The 16,066-nt window shown below is 40.6% G+C and overlaps 1 protein-coding gene across 6 annotated transcripts in view; it reads right to left on the bottom strand.

Moving 5' to 3' along the window:
- EFL1 (elongation factor like GTPase 1) overlaps nt 1-16,066 on the bottom strand; it is a 113,951-nt gene that overhangs the window by 81,947 nt on the left and 15,938 nt on the right. For 3 of the 6 annotated variants that reach the window (XM_086364323.1, XM_086364321.1, XM_086364322.1), the window contains exons 7-12: nt 15,390-15,604; nt 9,534-9,657; nt 6,996-7,072; nt 6,145-6,281; nt 4,822-4,944; nt 1,199-1,298 (exon numbers count right to left, since the gene is read on the bottom strand). In XM_086364323.1, the coding sequence (XP_086220449.1) occupies nt 1,199-1,298; nt 4,822-4,944; nt 6,145-6,281; nt 6,996-7,072; nt 9,534-9,657; nt 15,390-15,604 (776 nt within the window). The remainder of the gene's footprint in view (nt 1-1,198; nt 1,299-4,821; nt 4,945-6,144; nt 6,282-6,995; nt 7,073-9,533; nt 9,658-15,389; nt 15,605-16,066) is intronic. The other 3 variants (XM_086364326.1, XM_086364324.1, XM_086364327.1) reach the window with 1 other exon arrangement.

Genomic DNA, 16,066 nt, shown 5'->3' with positions numbered 1-16,066 from the left:
AAAATCCATTACTACTTCATCTTTTTAAGGCCTCTTAACTTCCCCAGGTTAGACTGAAACAGTAAATACTCGAACTGCAGAACTACTGTTAGATTTAGACGGCATAATCAACAGTGAGGCAGTTGATTTTTTTTATAAATCAATATTATAAGCTTGATAAACTGCAGCCAATTATTAGTGCTGTTACCATTATTATTTAGAACCTAAAAGAGCAAGATTTGAGATGCTGCCTGAGGCACCAGGCCCTTAAGAAGTACTATTGATTTATATTCTTTTTCTCAGGTTATTTGAAAGATTCCCACACAGAAAGGTCCCAGAATAGATGTGGATAGTAAAGAAGAAGAGCCTTCCAACTCCTGGGTAGAGTGAATCTTTTCACTCCAGACACCAAGATCCTGAAGGGAGAATGGCAAGTGGACCGGCCAAGTTAGACACTGGGACAGCAGAGCCAGCTAGGAGGCTAATGCCATGATCCCCACAAGGAACGACCGGGATCTAATCACTTACACTAGTGGGGGAGGAGGACCCATATCAGTTCATACGATGTAGAAGAGATTCTCCAAGACTTCAGAAACTTGAGAAAGGATCCGTCTCCCATGGTTGAACTCCACCCCTCTCTCTCTCCACACACACACACAACATGCACAAAGATCGGCGAGGTACTCACACATTCAAAAATCTCCAGTGAAGCAGACAGACAGGCTGAGATGAGAACTTGTCTGACGTTCAACAATTGTTAACCGTGGCTACCACTACTCTAACTACTTATTCAACTTTATGCGAATTCAGGGACTTCTCTGTTGGTGCAGAGGTTCAGAGTTCACCTTCCAGTGCAGGGGATATGGGTTCGACCCCTGGTTGGGGAACTAAGATCCCACAGGCCATGGCACATCTAAGCCTGTCTGCTGCAACCAGAGAAGCCCGCGTGCTGCAAAAAAGACCTGATGCAGCCAAAAAAAAAAAAAACCAACTTTTTTTTTTTTTAAACATGAATTTGAATTAACAGTCCCAGAGCTGATTTCAACAACTGTTTCCTCCAGAGGGATCACAAAAAGATCAAGTACTCAGTGAAATTTACATTCCCACAGGGGCTGCTCCACATGAGTTCCGGGCTGAGGACAGAACTGCACCTTCCCCACCGCACACCCTCCCTGAACCCCACCTCCCTGGCCCCACCTGGCTTCCCTATGATCCTTACCTTGGCTTATTCTGAGGCAAAGCCTTAGCATCAACTGCAAACATTTTGGAAATAAAGATAATAACTGGAGCGGTATCTTCACTTCCGCATTTCATAAAAGCTAAACAGACAGGAAAGAAAAATGTTACTTTAATAATCCAGGCTTTTCTGAAAACAAGAAGTTTAGAACATGGCATCATCTAAATACATAAGCAACCTATAATCTTTCACAACTATAAGAAAAATTCCATTTAGAAAAAAATAAGATTGCTAGAAAAATAGTAGAGTGAGAGCGAGAGAACCAGAAAGGGGAAAAGAAAAGCAAAACTGACAGGGTGAAGAAGAGCAGGAGTAAGTCCAGGTAGGAGATGGGCTTCACTACCCTCCAGAAGCCCTCATAACCGTTTCCAGTGGAGAGGGATAGAACTGAGGAATTTTACCAAAGGGCAATAGTCAACAAGGTAGCTTATTAATAAAATACATAATAGTAGTTTTTCCAACCCCTAAGAGAAGTTAGAAAATAAAGACAAAAATATCATGATAACAAAAAAAAACTTAGAAATGAAGATTAAGATGCAATACTATAAAGGTATTGATTTTCCCTAAATCTATAAATTTTAACATAATTTCCTAATCAGCATATGGACATTTTTCTTAAATTACATTAAAAAAAATATTGGTTAAGGAAAAAAAAAAAAAAAAACCACCACTGGTGAGTAATTTTTTAAAATCACCCTACATCAAAATAATTTGCACATAAAGAATTCAAGAGTAAAATTCAAATAAGAGAAGAAGGAAGTAAGAATTAAGTATCTATCAGAAGTCTTGCCAGGGAAAACTTTGAAAGGCTTTGAGGAACAAAGCAACACACCTTGACTCCGATTTTAACAGGCTCACCCTGGCTGCAGGCAATCAAGAACAGACTCAGGGATACCAGCTGGAAGGCTACTATAATACCCAGGTGACAGATCACGCACGGTTGCTTGCCCCAGGAAGGCAGAAACGGAAATGTTGAAAAGTAGTTAATTCTGGATACATTTCAAAGGAAGAGTAAACAGGATTTAAAGATGGACTGGAAATAGGGGCATGAAACCAATGTGAAAATTAAGAGCACGCCATTGTCATGGGAAGCCTAGAGATTGGACAAGATGAGCAGGAGAGTGACTGCAGGTAGAAAACAGATGAGATCCAAATACCAAGCCTTGCCTGGGGCATCCCACAGTTAAAAAGTCAAGGGGATGGAGAAGAATCGGGAAAAAGATCAAGACTAAACAGCCAGCTCCGACGGCAAAGATGTGGCTTGGTTTCTTAGCCTCAAGAGGCTATTAGAAGTTCAATCTGGAGATTCCTTATGTAGAGTTCCAGCAAAAGAGATTTAAAGGAGCCTACATGGTGAACTGCTATTCATGCTGAACCTATAAAAACAATCAGGCCAAGTTTAATGAAACTAAACTTATTCTGCAAACAAATGAGTCTTAATTTGGCTATACTGGGTAGAAATGAGTGACTTTAGAGAGAAAAAAATTATGTTTCAACAGAAACTATAACACACACTTGGGAATATTAGATTCTAGTTCTGTTACCATCTTTGAGGTTGTGATTTACTATCTGTAAATGCAGATCTGGGCTGGATCCTGAATTCTCCAGGTTTCCTCAAATATTAGGCTATAACTTTCCAAACTAACATTGCCACTTTTTCCTCCCACTTTTGATGTGGAAACACCGAGAACCAAAGGTGCTCCTTTCCTGAAGTCCTGAAACTTGAGATAAATTTAAGAGAGACCACCACACAATAGCCCATTTGGGGGCAATATTCTGGCCCACCGTAAGCCACTCAGGAAGTTTACCTGAACATTGGAGGACATCATCAAAGACATTTAAAGACATTTCAAATTGCAAATGATACTTGACTCTAACATCTAGAAATCTGGACTGGTTGTTCCCTAGGTTCAGAAGCTGGTTTATGATTTGCTCCAACCGTGAGCCTTTTTGTCTTCACAAAAATGCCTCTTAGAAATACTGGAATGCTTGCACCTTAGAAGCCTAACTTTGAGAGCCCACCTGCATTACCGCTTGCAGAAATGGATTTAAAGATGTCTAGTTAAACCTACCAGAGAAGGCAATGGCACCCCACTCCAGTACTCTTGCCTAGAAAATTCCATGGATGGAGAAGCCTGGTAGGCTGCAGTCCATGGGGTCGCGAAGAGTCGGACATGACTGAGCGACTTCATTTTCACTTTTCACTTTCATACACTGGAGAAGGAAATGGCAACCCACTCCAGTGTTCTTGCCTGGAGAATCCCAGGGACGGGGGAGCCTGGTTGGCTGCCGTCTATGGGTTGCACAGAGTCGGACACGACTGAAGCAACTTAGCAGCAGCAGCAGTTAAACCTACTGTCAGGACTAAGAGACTGGCTTAATGAGACACAATCTACCAACTTGGCTTCTGGACTGTGAAACTCCACGAAGAAGGTTTAAGGGCAGAACTGCAGAAGAGCAAACTTCACCACTCCACAAGGTGTTTCTTGAGGAGGGTTAATTTAGGCTGATTGTTTTTAAGGAGCAGAGAACTTTGGAAGTTGTTCTTTTTCTGTCCCCTTAGTTGTCTAACTAATTGAGATAAAGGGCCTGTTCCTGGAATACAACTATCACCAGAAATATCTGCAAAGAGAAGGGGCTGGTGTGGTGGGGAAATCAGCAGGGCCCAGCGATCAGAGCCCACTCTGTGGTCCAGCAAACACTCTTTGTAACCAGACTTTTACTTTTTCATTTTCCATGGCAAATGCCTTTCTCCCCTTTGAAGTTCTAAACCACTGACAGTATTTAAGGTGAGGGTTTCAGATATTTTAGCAAGTTATTCTGTTTTCCCAGGTCTCTCCCTTGTACACGTTATTAACTTCTGTTTGATTTTTCTCCTGTTTTAATAAAAAAACCAGGGTGGGGGGTGGGGGGATAAAAAGCCCAGGAGACAGGGAGACAAGGAGAAACAGGTGGAAGCCCAGAAGTCAAAGAAAAAGGGGTCTCAAGGAGGAAGGAGGGATTGACTGTGTCAAATGGTAGTGACAGATCTAGTCAGGAGGACTGGGAACTGGCCGAGAGATTTAACAAAGGAGAGTCAACCATGGGTCTGAGAACAGCAGTGATCTGAGGGCAGAGGCTGCAAATCCAACAGAATGGGAGAAAAAGAGCAGGACAGAGTGGTGCGCACAGATGAATTTCATGGAGCCATATGAGGCTGGGAGCAAATGAGGCTCCCTCTCATGGAGCGAACATGTGTGGGGCTTCTAGAGGGAATACAGACCCTGGGGTCACTGTTCCACAGGCCCTGGAAACACAGTCACCTCAGGAATGCATTCCTGGCTACCTGAGAGGATGGAATAGAGCATGATGATAAGATTATGAACTGTGATCTGGCAAAAGGGAGAGGTCTCTAGTCTCCTCACTCCACTGGCAGAGCAAAATGGCTCTGGCGAAACTGAAATGTTAGAAAACAAAAAGCATTGGAGAAATGTTTGTGCAATTGTTTACCGGGGGAGTTGGCCATTTGGCCATTTAGCAAGCTAGCATTCAGAAAATTGGTCTAGAGTAGTCTTGACTTTGGATGACCAAATATACATTGACTGGTGTGTTCGTCTTTACCTCACCTGCTTTCAGAGCCTGGGTTTCTGGTGGGAGAGAATCAAAAGTCTGTGATCCTGCACACATCAGTTTCTCCACTCTCTCAGCTGTAATGTCGAGGGGACTAGGAAGCTTCTGACACACCATAGCTGAAGTCTGCTGTTAAGGACTCAAAAGCCTGAGCAAGTGCTCTTCACCCTGGCAGAGACTCAGACTGTGCACGAAATACTGAAGTAACAACATATGTGTACACGATGCCTGGGCTGTAAGGCAATACTCCGTAAGTCACATCTCGAAACGTGGATACAATCTCAGGGAGTTTGTGGACGCTCTAGAGCCCAGAAAGGGTGCTCATGGCATATACTCTAACACTGACATCCTGTGGAACAAATGAGGAAGGACCACAGAGCTTAGGAGTTTGGCTGCCTGTGACCCAGTCCTCAAAATCTTTCATACAGTTTCAGTCTCTCTCAACTGGCATAAAACCACCATCAGCCGCTAGCTGCGATACAAGCAGGTCCTCCAACAGAGCGAGGTCACCGTAGGGGTCTGTGTTTATTGCAGCCCCGTGGTCCACTGTTGGCCCACTCCCCAGACACTGCACCCTCAGCCCACCCCACGGGTACCGCTAAGCACACACAGATCAATGACAAGAAGGTATTAATAGTCTAAATTCCTCTATAAAATTACTTTGGTTGAGACTTCCCTGAAGGTCCAATGGTTATACCTTCCAATACAGGGGGTGTGGGTTCGATCCCTGGTTGGGGAGCTAAGATCCCACATGCCTCTCGGCCAAAGAACCAAAACATAAAACAGAACAAAAGCAACGCTGTAAAAAATTCAATAAAGACACTAAAATTGGTCCATATAACAAAAGTCTTTTTAAAAAAAACAAAGAAGATAGTCTAAATTCACCTACAAAATGCCTTTAGTTAAGGTAAGCCGCTTAAAATCAAGTCCTTTTGGAATCACAAATTTGAGAGGAAGTATCAACAAGGTAAAGAAAATATGGGTTAAAATGAACCAGTGATCCTAACACAAACATCTAAAGTATCTACTTCTATGCAAATCTTAGTCTAAGAGTTTTGATTTTATGGATTAAGAAACAAAAATTTAAAATGTTTTTTAAGAACATTCAGATTCGTATTAATCTTAATTAATATTAATATATTCATTTCTGAAGTATTTAATACAGTTTCATGGTAAAATATTAAATAACCCCAGAAAAAAACTTACTCTGAATTGGCATGCGTTATTTTCAGAGGACCTCCTGATGGCCAATAACACACTCTTTTTTCTTGTTCTGTCAAAACTATGATTTCATTAACAACCATTAATATAAAGGATACCAAGAACAGCTTGAGATATGGGTAGCCACTGACTGCAGATAGCATTGATCTGAACTTTAGGATCTGAATGCCGTGCCTCTCGGGCTCCGATTTTTAATCCTAAAGAAGTCACGATTTTATCAGTTTTTTCTTTGTCCCTATAGTAAACAAGAGATGGGTGGATGGGAGGTGAGGAGAAAGATTACCTAAGATACAAAGGGGAGTGAGGAAGAGAAACAACATCACAGGACACATTTATTCCTGAGGCACTGCTTGACTATAAAAAAACAAAAACGCTGGAGGGGGGCTCCTGCCACAGGAGTAAACTGCTCAACCTCTACTTTCCACTTCCAAATGAACTTCTCTTGAAAATGTCCCATGAAGTACCATTCCACAATCGTCTTAAACACGCTATGTCAACTGGTAAAACGATTTTATAAATAAATACTAAAACCAAAATCATCATTCCACCACTGGAACAAGTTGGGAATTTACTAAAGCAAACTTTCTTTTCCACTTGTATCGGGCAAGGTTTTTTCCCTAAGTGACTCCATGAGTGATCCTCAGTATCAAGCAGCATTTCTACTACATTTACTATTTTACTTTAAACTGAGTTTGTAAAAATGCAAGTCTGATGGTTCTTCCCATCCTTTTATCTCTTTGCCTCAGCACTCTATAAAATATTTCTGTTCTGTCCCTCCCGTCATCCTGTAATTGGGTTATACATACTCCTTTAAATGGTTTCCAAGCTTGGTAATCAAAGCCTCTGTAAAGGCTTTCTTCACTTTCCCAGTCTACCTAGTTTTCGGAAGGGTAACTCGTCAAACTGCAAATTATACTGCCCAGAGATAAACAATTTATAACAGTCTTACTTTTTCAAGACAGCATCATACAAACTCCATATATTTTCCAGGATCAACTGTACAAATAAAGGTTTCTTTCCTTTTGCCTGGAAAAAAAAAAAGGATGCATGGGTTTAAAATTTCTGAATATTTCATCAATATCTAACGTATTCATTCTTGATGTGCTTTACTATCGATGCTTCATTTCTACTAGAAAATACTTATTCAACAACAAAGCAGAGGAAAGTAGCTATATGAATGCTTTAAACAGCCAATAATCCACAGTTACAACTCACTCTTCTCTTTCCGAACCGTGGACACCACACACGAAATCACTTGGGGTGCGGGGTGGGGGGGGGGTGGATACATCACTGCAGCTGCCCTCCCACTGCCATCAAAAGAACACACGGTACCCAAGCTGAGAGCTAAAGCTCCACTCTAAAACGTCCATGGACTTCGTTCTAAAGGAGGTTCTTAAAATATGAACGCTATTCAACTTCAAGGAAGAAGATATTAAAAAAAAACAAAACCCCTATTTCTCTTATCAAACTATACAAAAATTACAGCATGAGCACTTTGAGATGGATACTCTCATAGGTACAAGAGATGGAATATAAACTGAAACCCTCTTTCTCAAGAGCTACTGGCAAGGTACTGGGAAATTAAGTCATTACCTTTGAAGGACTGGTTAAAAAAAAATCGTAAAGGCCTAAAAATGTATGCATCAAGATGCCTATCACAGCTTTACTTAAAATATCAAAATATTTGAGAAACAGAAATAAAAACTATGTTCAATCTTAGGAGAATGATTACATGAGTGATAATGATGTAAGAGGGTGTTTATTACATGACAGGAATTGCTCTTAAGACTTTTCTTGGATATTTCATATAATCACTCCATGAGATAAATATTACTATCTTCAATTTGCAGAGAAAAGAAACAGACAAGTGTCACAGAACTAGAAAGTGGTAGAGCTGAGAGGCAAAGAGAATCTCAAACTATGCTCTTTGCTACTTCACTCCACTGGCTCCTCTTATTATTATTATTATTTTTTTAATTTTTACAATGTTGTGTCAATGCTACTTTCTCCATTCGTCCCCTCTCCGCGTCCCTGTGTCCAAAAGTCCATTCTCTACATCTGTGTCTCCATTCCTTCCCTACAAATAGGTTCATCAATACTATTTTTCTAGATTCCATATATATGCATTAATATACTGTAATTTTTCTCTTTCTTACTTCACTCTGTATTAATAGGCTCTAGGTTCATAAACCTCACTAGGACTCAAATTTGTTCTTTTTTATGACAAATATTCCATTGTATAAACGTACCACATCTTTATCCATCCCTCTGTTAATGGACTTCTAGGCTGCTTCCACGCCAGGGCTATTGTAAACAGTGCTGCTGTGAACACTGGGGTGTCTGGTTTTCTCAGGGTATATGCCCAGGAGTGGGGTTGCCGGGTCATATGGTAGATCTGTTCCTAGTTTTTAAGGAATCTACACACTGTACTGTTTATAAAGAACTTTCAGTGACAAGGGAAGATGGTCACAATAGAATGTCAAGAGGAAAAGCGGCTACATTGTATAAACAGCATTATCTCAATCGAGGAATATATGTTATCTAAACAGAAAGAATGAAAGAAATGAAAACCATACCATTAGCAGTGTTGGCCTCTGGTATTTTTTTCTTTCCTGTAGCTTTATACTAAGGAATACCTTCTAAAAGGAACATACATGCTCTTCAATGAGAATACATTTATAAAATCCTTAATTTTATATTAAAAAAAAAAGTCTTCAAGAAAGCATCCTTCCTTTGAGGCTAGGTGACTCAGCAGCCCTGCAAGACCTCCACCGACAGAATGCTCCAAGGAGCACCTGCCTCACCCATCAGCAATGCATGGTGACTGGTGTTCAATGAGGAGGCCTCGGCTGAGGCTAGGAATACAGGCCACGCAGTGACGTCTACAAGAGATGTCTCTTTAGGAAGGGGACACACAAATGCATGATGCAAATATGTGTCTTCAAGTTCACTGGCCCAGGATCTGGGATTTCTGCTCCTCTTAAATAGGAAAAACAACAACAACAACATGCAGTCCTCTGATCCTGATAAGGAACTCTATTTAAGCAATACTTGGACATAAGACACATGCTGCTGCTGCTAAGTCGCTTCAGTCATGTCCGACTCTATGTAACCCCATCGACGGCAGCTCACCAGGCTCCTCCGTCCCTGGGATTCTCCAGGCAAGAATACTGGAGTGGGTTGCCATTTCCTTCTCCAATGCATGAAAGTGAAAGTGAAGTCGCTCAGTCGTGTCCAACTCCTAGGGACCCCATGGACTGCAGCCCACCAGGCTCCTCCGTCCATGGGATTTTCCAGGCAAGAGTACTGGAGTGGGTTGCCATTGCCTTCTCCATAAGACACATGATCTTTAGCCAAATATATACAGTAGAAAATCTCCCCTAAACTGACTCACATAAACTGAGGCAGATTACAAGTGTGTTACAGTGCAGGCTTTCACAGGGCAAGAATGTGACCACCGATCAATAGGCACAAGAGACCACGTTACCTGATCCACCTTCATAATCTTCTTAGCCTTCGTATTTATATAATAATCTCCCCACAATGTTTTCAAAAGAACTTCCTTTCTGATGCCAGTTTTTTGACTGTAGATTTTGGCAAAGTGCTCAATTCTGAAAGAAAAGCAAGTGTTCATGTTATTAATAACAGAAATAAGTATGAGTCTAGCTAGCATTTGGGTGTTTCTGTGCCAGGTACTGTTCAATGTGCTCTGAATTCATTTCAACTCTCTTACAAGGCAGGTACTAATTATCTCCCCCCTTTCATGGAAAAGCATAATGAAGCACGAGATATCACACAGGTAACAAGTAAAGCTGGGATTCAAAGCCAAGCAGTCTCGCCGGTGTTCCTGTCCAACTTTCCCTACATTCATATGAATTAGAACTCATGCTATCAATCCCTTTCTTAATTCTGCAAGCGTAAAACAAGAGGAACACTGGCCAAGGAAACAGGCTCCAGCTGTCCACTGCAACTGTGCCAACAATAAACTCTGCTTCAGCCCTTCACTGTAAGTTCCTATTGCTCATGAAGTAAATAAACCCTACAGCCGGAACCGGCCAAAAAAGGCTCTGTAGCATCTGAGATTAAACAGGAAATACATATACACTTACTTAGCTCTCTCTAGCCCTTAGAGAAACCAGTTAGCAGCAGGTCTGCTCTACTGCAAACCCCAGCCAAATGGGAGCAGTCACCGGACAAATAAGGATGCTGTATATTACACCATCTGCAGTGTCTGGATAAAGGACCCCCTCCAAAAAAAACTTTTTGCAGGGAATAGTATGTTCCTACACAATCTAAGCTTTGAGTCCAACTCTCAAAGTACCAGCAACTTACAAGACATCTGCTGTATTTTCCAAAACATCCAGGGGTTAACTACAACTAAGTCCAATTGGCCGACATTCTGATAACGAAAGCCTGGTGGGAGCAGTAAGAAGCTGGAGGAGTGGAAGTTGATAATTATGGTTGGAACCAGAAATATGAAGAGCCATCAGGCAGGAACTTAGAAGCAAAAAGAGACACTACAGAAACTACTGAAGATAAAAACCCAGTGCCCCCTCTCACTGAGTCACGGGAGAGAAAAATACCCAGTCAGGAAGCAGAATTCATGTCACATGGTTATAAGCCCATCAACGTTCTCAAAGAGCTGGCCTCAAGGGTCCTTCCCACGCAAAGTAATTCCCTGTTTAAAGCTTTATTTCCCATTTGATCCAAAAGATATTAACTTAGTAGAGGTCTTAAAAATTTTTTCTAAAAGTTTAGTTTCTATTATATTACATTATTTATAACTTTTATATGTCAACTTTTATATACTTTATGTTTATAGTGATATTAAAACATAAACTATATTATTATGCTATATGTAAATAAGTTTATACATTTACATGTTATACTGTTTCATACAAAACTTTTTATATAAGTATACACAACATGTATATAACGGGGCTTCCCTGGTGGCTAAGATGGTAAAGAATCCGCCTGCAATGCAGGAGACACAGATTCGATCCTTAGGTTGGAAAGATCCTCTGGAGAAGGGAATGGCAACCCACTCCACTATTCTTGCCTGGAGAATCTCTTGGACAGAGGAGCCTGGCGGGCTACCGTCCATGGGGTAGCAAAGAGTCAGATACGAGGGCACAACTCATGTATATAACAATACGTAATTTATATATAATTTATTTATGTATGTTGTTGCTTGCTCACTCATGAATTTTTTTTTTTTTTCTAATGAAATTTCCTTCTTTTTAAAAAACAGTATCTCCTCAACAAGGGGTACAAATACTTACTGTCACTTACTGTTCTGATCAGGCACATTCTATTCATGCTTCTAGGATTTTCTTTTTAACGTTGATTTGTGTGCTTCCCAGACTTATATTTTCTGTTATCCTTTACAACATGTCAGATATATGTCCTATTTTTAACTCACAAAGTGGTAAACACTTTCGCAAAAACTAATACTGCTATAGAATCATAAATTAAAGTAAGACACTTGCCCGTCTGCTTATAGGTCACTGTCTTCCACCCTTTTCTACTCTGTCATTTCTATACACATACCTACACACACAGACACTTATAAATCTTTGAAAATCTTGTTCTTCATCCTTTACCTTCTTTTTCATCCCCTGGTTACCACAAAAGTTGCTTATCAACATCAAACCTTTCTCCACTATTGCTCGGTGCTTTTATTCCTTTATCTGTCATTAGTTACAATGACAGCTTCTAGCAGGACTTCTCCATTCTTGAGTTCTATTTTAATTCACTTCCTCTACTGAGCAACTTCAAACAGGATTCTCAGAAAAGATCTGCAGAACATGTTTTCCAGGAGTTTACTGACTCATCAATCTTTGGCCAATCCTCCTGAATGAGGGTGTGGCCACATGAAATTACTGGGCCACATATGCTTATAAGTTCGAGGTACCCAATGGGCTAATATTAATTACAGGATTCTAAGATGCTGTGGCATGAAGAACTACTAGGAAGGGCTTTTCACCGTCTTCTCTTTCCTGTCCCTGTTGAATAGGGTTGGGCCTCAGCTCTGTTTACCTTAACCAGAAACTATTAACAGATCGTTGTTGCCACCTACCCAAGCCACTGTGTTGCTGCTTTTTCAGAGCAGATTCTCCTGGAGTAACAACTATTAACAGGACAAATTCAGGCCATACAGCCACTAGTCATACTTCTTAATCCTGTCCCACTACGTGAGAGTTCATAGAAACATTTTCTAAATTCTGACATGTGCTCATTTCTCACGTTTTGTGACACGTGGAGTTCCCTAGTCACTGACATTTTAGAGGAAAATTGGAAGGAAAGGGTCTCCAGTGCTTTCATTTCCAACACCATTTTCCCATAAGTTAACATGTCAACTGGCTGAGAACAGGCACTAGCAGATCTCCAAAGATGACATTGTCTAATACAGGGGAATTGATCTATTGACTGAAAGTAAGTTAAAAACATCCAAAGTTATGAGGGATACTCAAGTTCCCCTGATTTCATTCATTCAAATCTCTCCCCATTCCTTCTTCCATGATCAACTCCCCCTAGTTCATGAGATTTAGACTAAAATTCACATAAAACATTCAATTATTATTATGAAAATAAGTACTAGAAAAGGACAAGCCCCCCACCTTGTGGCTCACTAACAAAATGCTTACCAATTAAGAAATCAATAGGTCTGACTCTCTTCTATGACTGAATGAATCACTGAACTTTTTAGCTCAAAGAAACTCTTAGACATTATCTTAGACCTACATTATTATTTTTCAAATGAAGAAACTGAGGACCAGAAAGTTGATAAAGGTAAGTCATCAACTACATGTGAAAACTACAAATGTTCAGGTTTGTTAACTTCCATTTTCACTATAATCCATTATCTGAATGTATTTAAGTCTGATATGATCTTTATAGTAAACCAAGGAATCTATAATTTATTACAAACTAACACAAAAAAATTACAGTATTATAATTTATTATGCTGCCCCAGGCAATGTGTTCAGTCAAAATGACGTTGAAGAGCAAGTTCCTGTAAAAAGGGAGATGAGAAATAACCAAGGTTGGTTTCACCTGGTCCCTTATTCCTGGTTCTATTATCCCCACAAACTGTATGAAAGGTTAAGCCCACAACTAAAGTAAATTTCATTATATCCCACAACTGTTTATCCAAGTTGAAGACATTTTTTCTCAAGGTAAAAAATCCTCTGAATTTTCTGATTCCATGAGTAAGCAATGGTTGTGGTTAGAACTGTAATCAATTACCTAGCACATTCAAAACTGCTATCACTACTACTTGGCCTGAGCATGTACATATCCAGAAGGGCAATGAGAGGAAACAAGGGTCCCAATACTCCACAGTGAAGATCCCACAGAAGTACCATGGTAAGAAAGCATGAATTTCACTGCCAGGCAGTCTTTAAACTTAACAACAGCTCTGCCACTCAGTGGCTGGGTGATGTTTAAGAAATCATCACATCATCTTCACTGTAGCATTATTGACAATAGCCAAGGTATGGAAACCACGTTGAGTGTCCATTCACAGATGAAAGGATAATGTGGTGTGCACGTGCACACACACACGCACACATGAATAGTATTCAGCCATAAAAAAGAATGCAAACTTGTCATGGATAGACCTTGAAAGCATTAGGAGATATGTCAGATGGAGAAAGACAAGAACAAATACTGCATGATGTCACTTACACATGTAGAAGCTTTAAAAAACAAAACCAAAAAATCAAGCATCTTACAGATACAGAGAACAGATTGGTGGTTGCTAGAGGCAAGGAGTAGAGGGTTGGCAAAATGGTTGAAGGGGCAAAAGGTACAAACTTCCAGTTATAAAATAAGTCATAGGATGCAATGTATATAGCATGGTAAGTAAAGTTAGTAACATTGCATTGTGTAACAGAGAGTTAAGAGTCAAAGCTAAAAATCCTCATCACACACACACATAAATTTTCTAACTATGTAGTATGACGAAAATTAGACTTACTGTAGTGATCATCTATATACAAATATATCATCTATATACAAATATAAACAAATATTTACACAATATGTACTCAGATAGATTACACTGTATACTTGAAATCAATATAACGGTATATGTCAATTATACCTGAACAAAAACACAAAGTGGGCAAAGAACATGAAAAGACATTTCACCCAAGAGGATATATAGATGACAGATCAGCTCATGAAAAGGTTCAACCTCAGAAGCTGTTGCTGCTGCTGCTGCTAGGTCACTTCAGTCGTGTCCAACTCTGTGCGACCCCATAGACGGCAGCCCAGCAGACTCCTCTGTCCCTGGAATTCTCCAGGCAAGAACACTGGAGTGGGTTGCCATTTTCTTCTCCAATGCATGAAAGTGAAAAGGGAAAGTGAAGTTGCTCAGTCGTGTCTGACTCTTAGCGACCCCATGGACTGCAGCCTACCAGGCTCCGCCACCCGTGGGATTTTCCAGGCAAGAGCACTGGAGTGGGGTGCCACTGCCTTCTCCAGAAGCTGTTAGGAAAATGCAAATTAAAACCGTAACCGCACATCAGTATATATCTAGCAGAATGGCTAAAAAAAGAAAAGACAGAAACAGTGATGATACCAAATGAGGGTTAAGATGTGGAGAAATGGATCACCACACATTGCTGGCAGGAATATGGTATACCTACTCTGGAACAATTTGATAGTTTCTTTAAAAATCAAACATATAACCACCCCAGGACTCAGCAAACGCACTTCCAGGCATTCATCCCAGAGAAATGAAAACTTCTGTTCACATAAACACCTACACATGAATGCTTATAGCAGCTTGACTCACAGTAGCCCCAAACCAGAAAAAATCCAGACGTCCTTCAATGGGTAAATATTTAAACAAACTGTGGTACAACCAATACCATGGAATAGGACGAGACAATGAAAAGGAACCACCAGTGATGCACGCAACAATTTAGAGAAGTCTCCAGAAAACGATGCTGAAAAAAATCCAATCTAGAAAACATTCTATGTGGTTCAAGTGCATTTCTATAACATTCTTGAAGTGACAAGTTATAGAAATGCAGGACAGCTAGTCGTTAAGGAGCAGCTGGGAGTGGGATGGAAGTAGGTGTTGCTACGTTAGTGCAACGCAAAGGTGCTCTGTGGCGATGGATTATATCCATGTTAATAGCCCAGCTGCGATGTTACATCACAGTTCTGCATGATAGTACCTCTGGAGGGACACTGGGGAAAGAAGAGAATGCTCCTGTATTCTTTCTTACGACTGTACGTGAATCTATGATACCTCAAGATAAAAAGTTTAATTAAAGCACCAGTTGTATACAGAATCCACAGAGAGATTTCATTAGAGTCAAAAACTTACCCAAAGCCCCACCCATCTATTGCACTTGTAAACACCACATTCCCCTGGTCAGGTGAAAAGTACAGGTGCGAGTCATCCGTGTCCTCCAAGCCGGTGCTCCAGTCATACACCTGCTCTCCTTGTTCAGAATTCGGGTTCACCTGGGATTCAGCCTCTCTCTCCGCTCTTTCTTCTAGCACTTTAGAAGTAAAAAGAGTTCCTGTGAGTGCATTAATCTAGGAGAGATGGCAAAATGGCAGAAGGTCATTCGGATGCATGGCACGCCCATGACAGGAGACACACTGTCTAACCCTCCTCAAGTCTAGACTCCTACGTCACAGTCTGAACTCCTATGAAGCCCATGAGGATGGAACTGATGTTTACAGCAATCATTAACTTACATGTTATCAGCCACTTATTTCAATACCCAGTAAGACTAAATCGTCAGGCTTTTGGAAGGTCATTTCTTTAGTGCAAACACTGATCTATCGTATCTTCAATTTATTTTTCAGTATGAGGGCCAGGTGTCACTAGAACTCCTGGTTTCCAAGCCCCACAGTCTGAGTTTATGACTTTTGTCAACTCCCTGTTTCTCATGTCAGATGTTTGAACTGTTCACCCCTCTCTTCAGGTCCTCTTCCTGACCTCTAAGCTCCAAAGATTCTCACTCCTAGGTGACCAATCTTATTTCCTACCTC

The sequence above is a fragment of the Bos grunniens genome, chromosome 21, assembly GCF_055505025.1.
Source record: "Bos grunniens cultivar Pamir isolate PY7600 chromosome 21, Bosgru_T2T1.0, whole genome shotgun sequence".
NCBI classification, from domain to species: Eukaryota; Metazoa; Chordata; class Mammalia; order Artiodactyla; family Bovidae; genus Bos; species Bos grunniens.
This window is presented reverse-complemented; position numbering and strand designations above follow the sequence as displayed.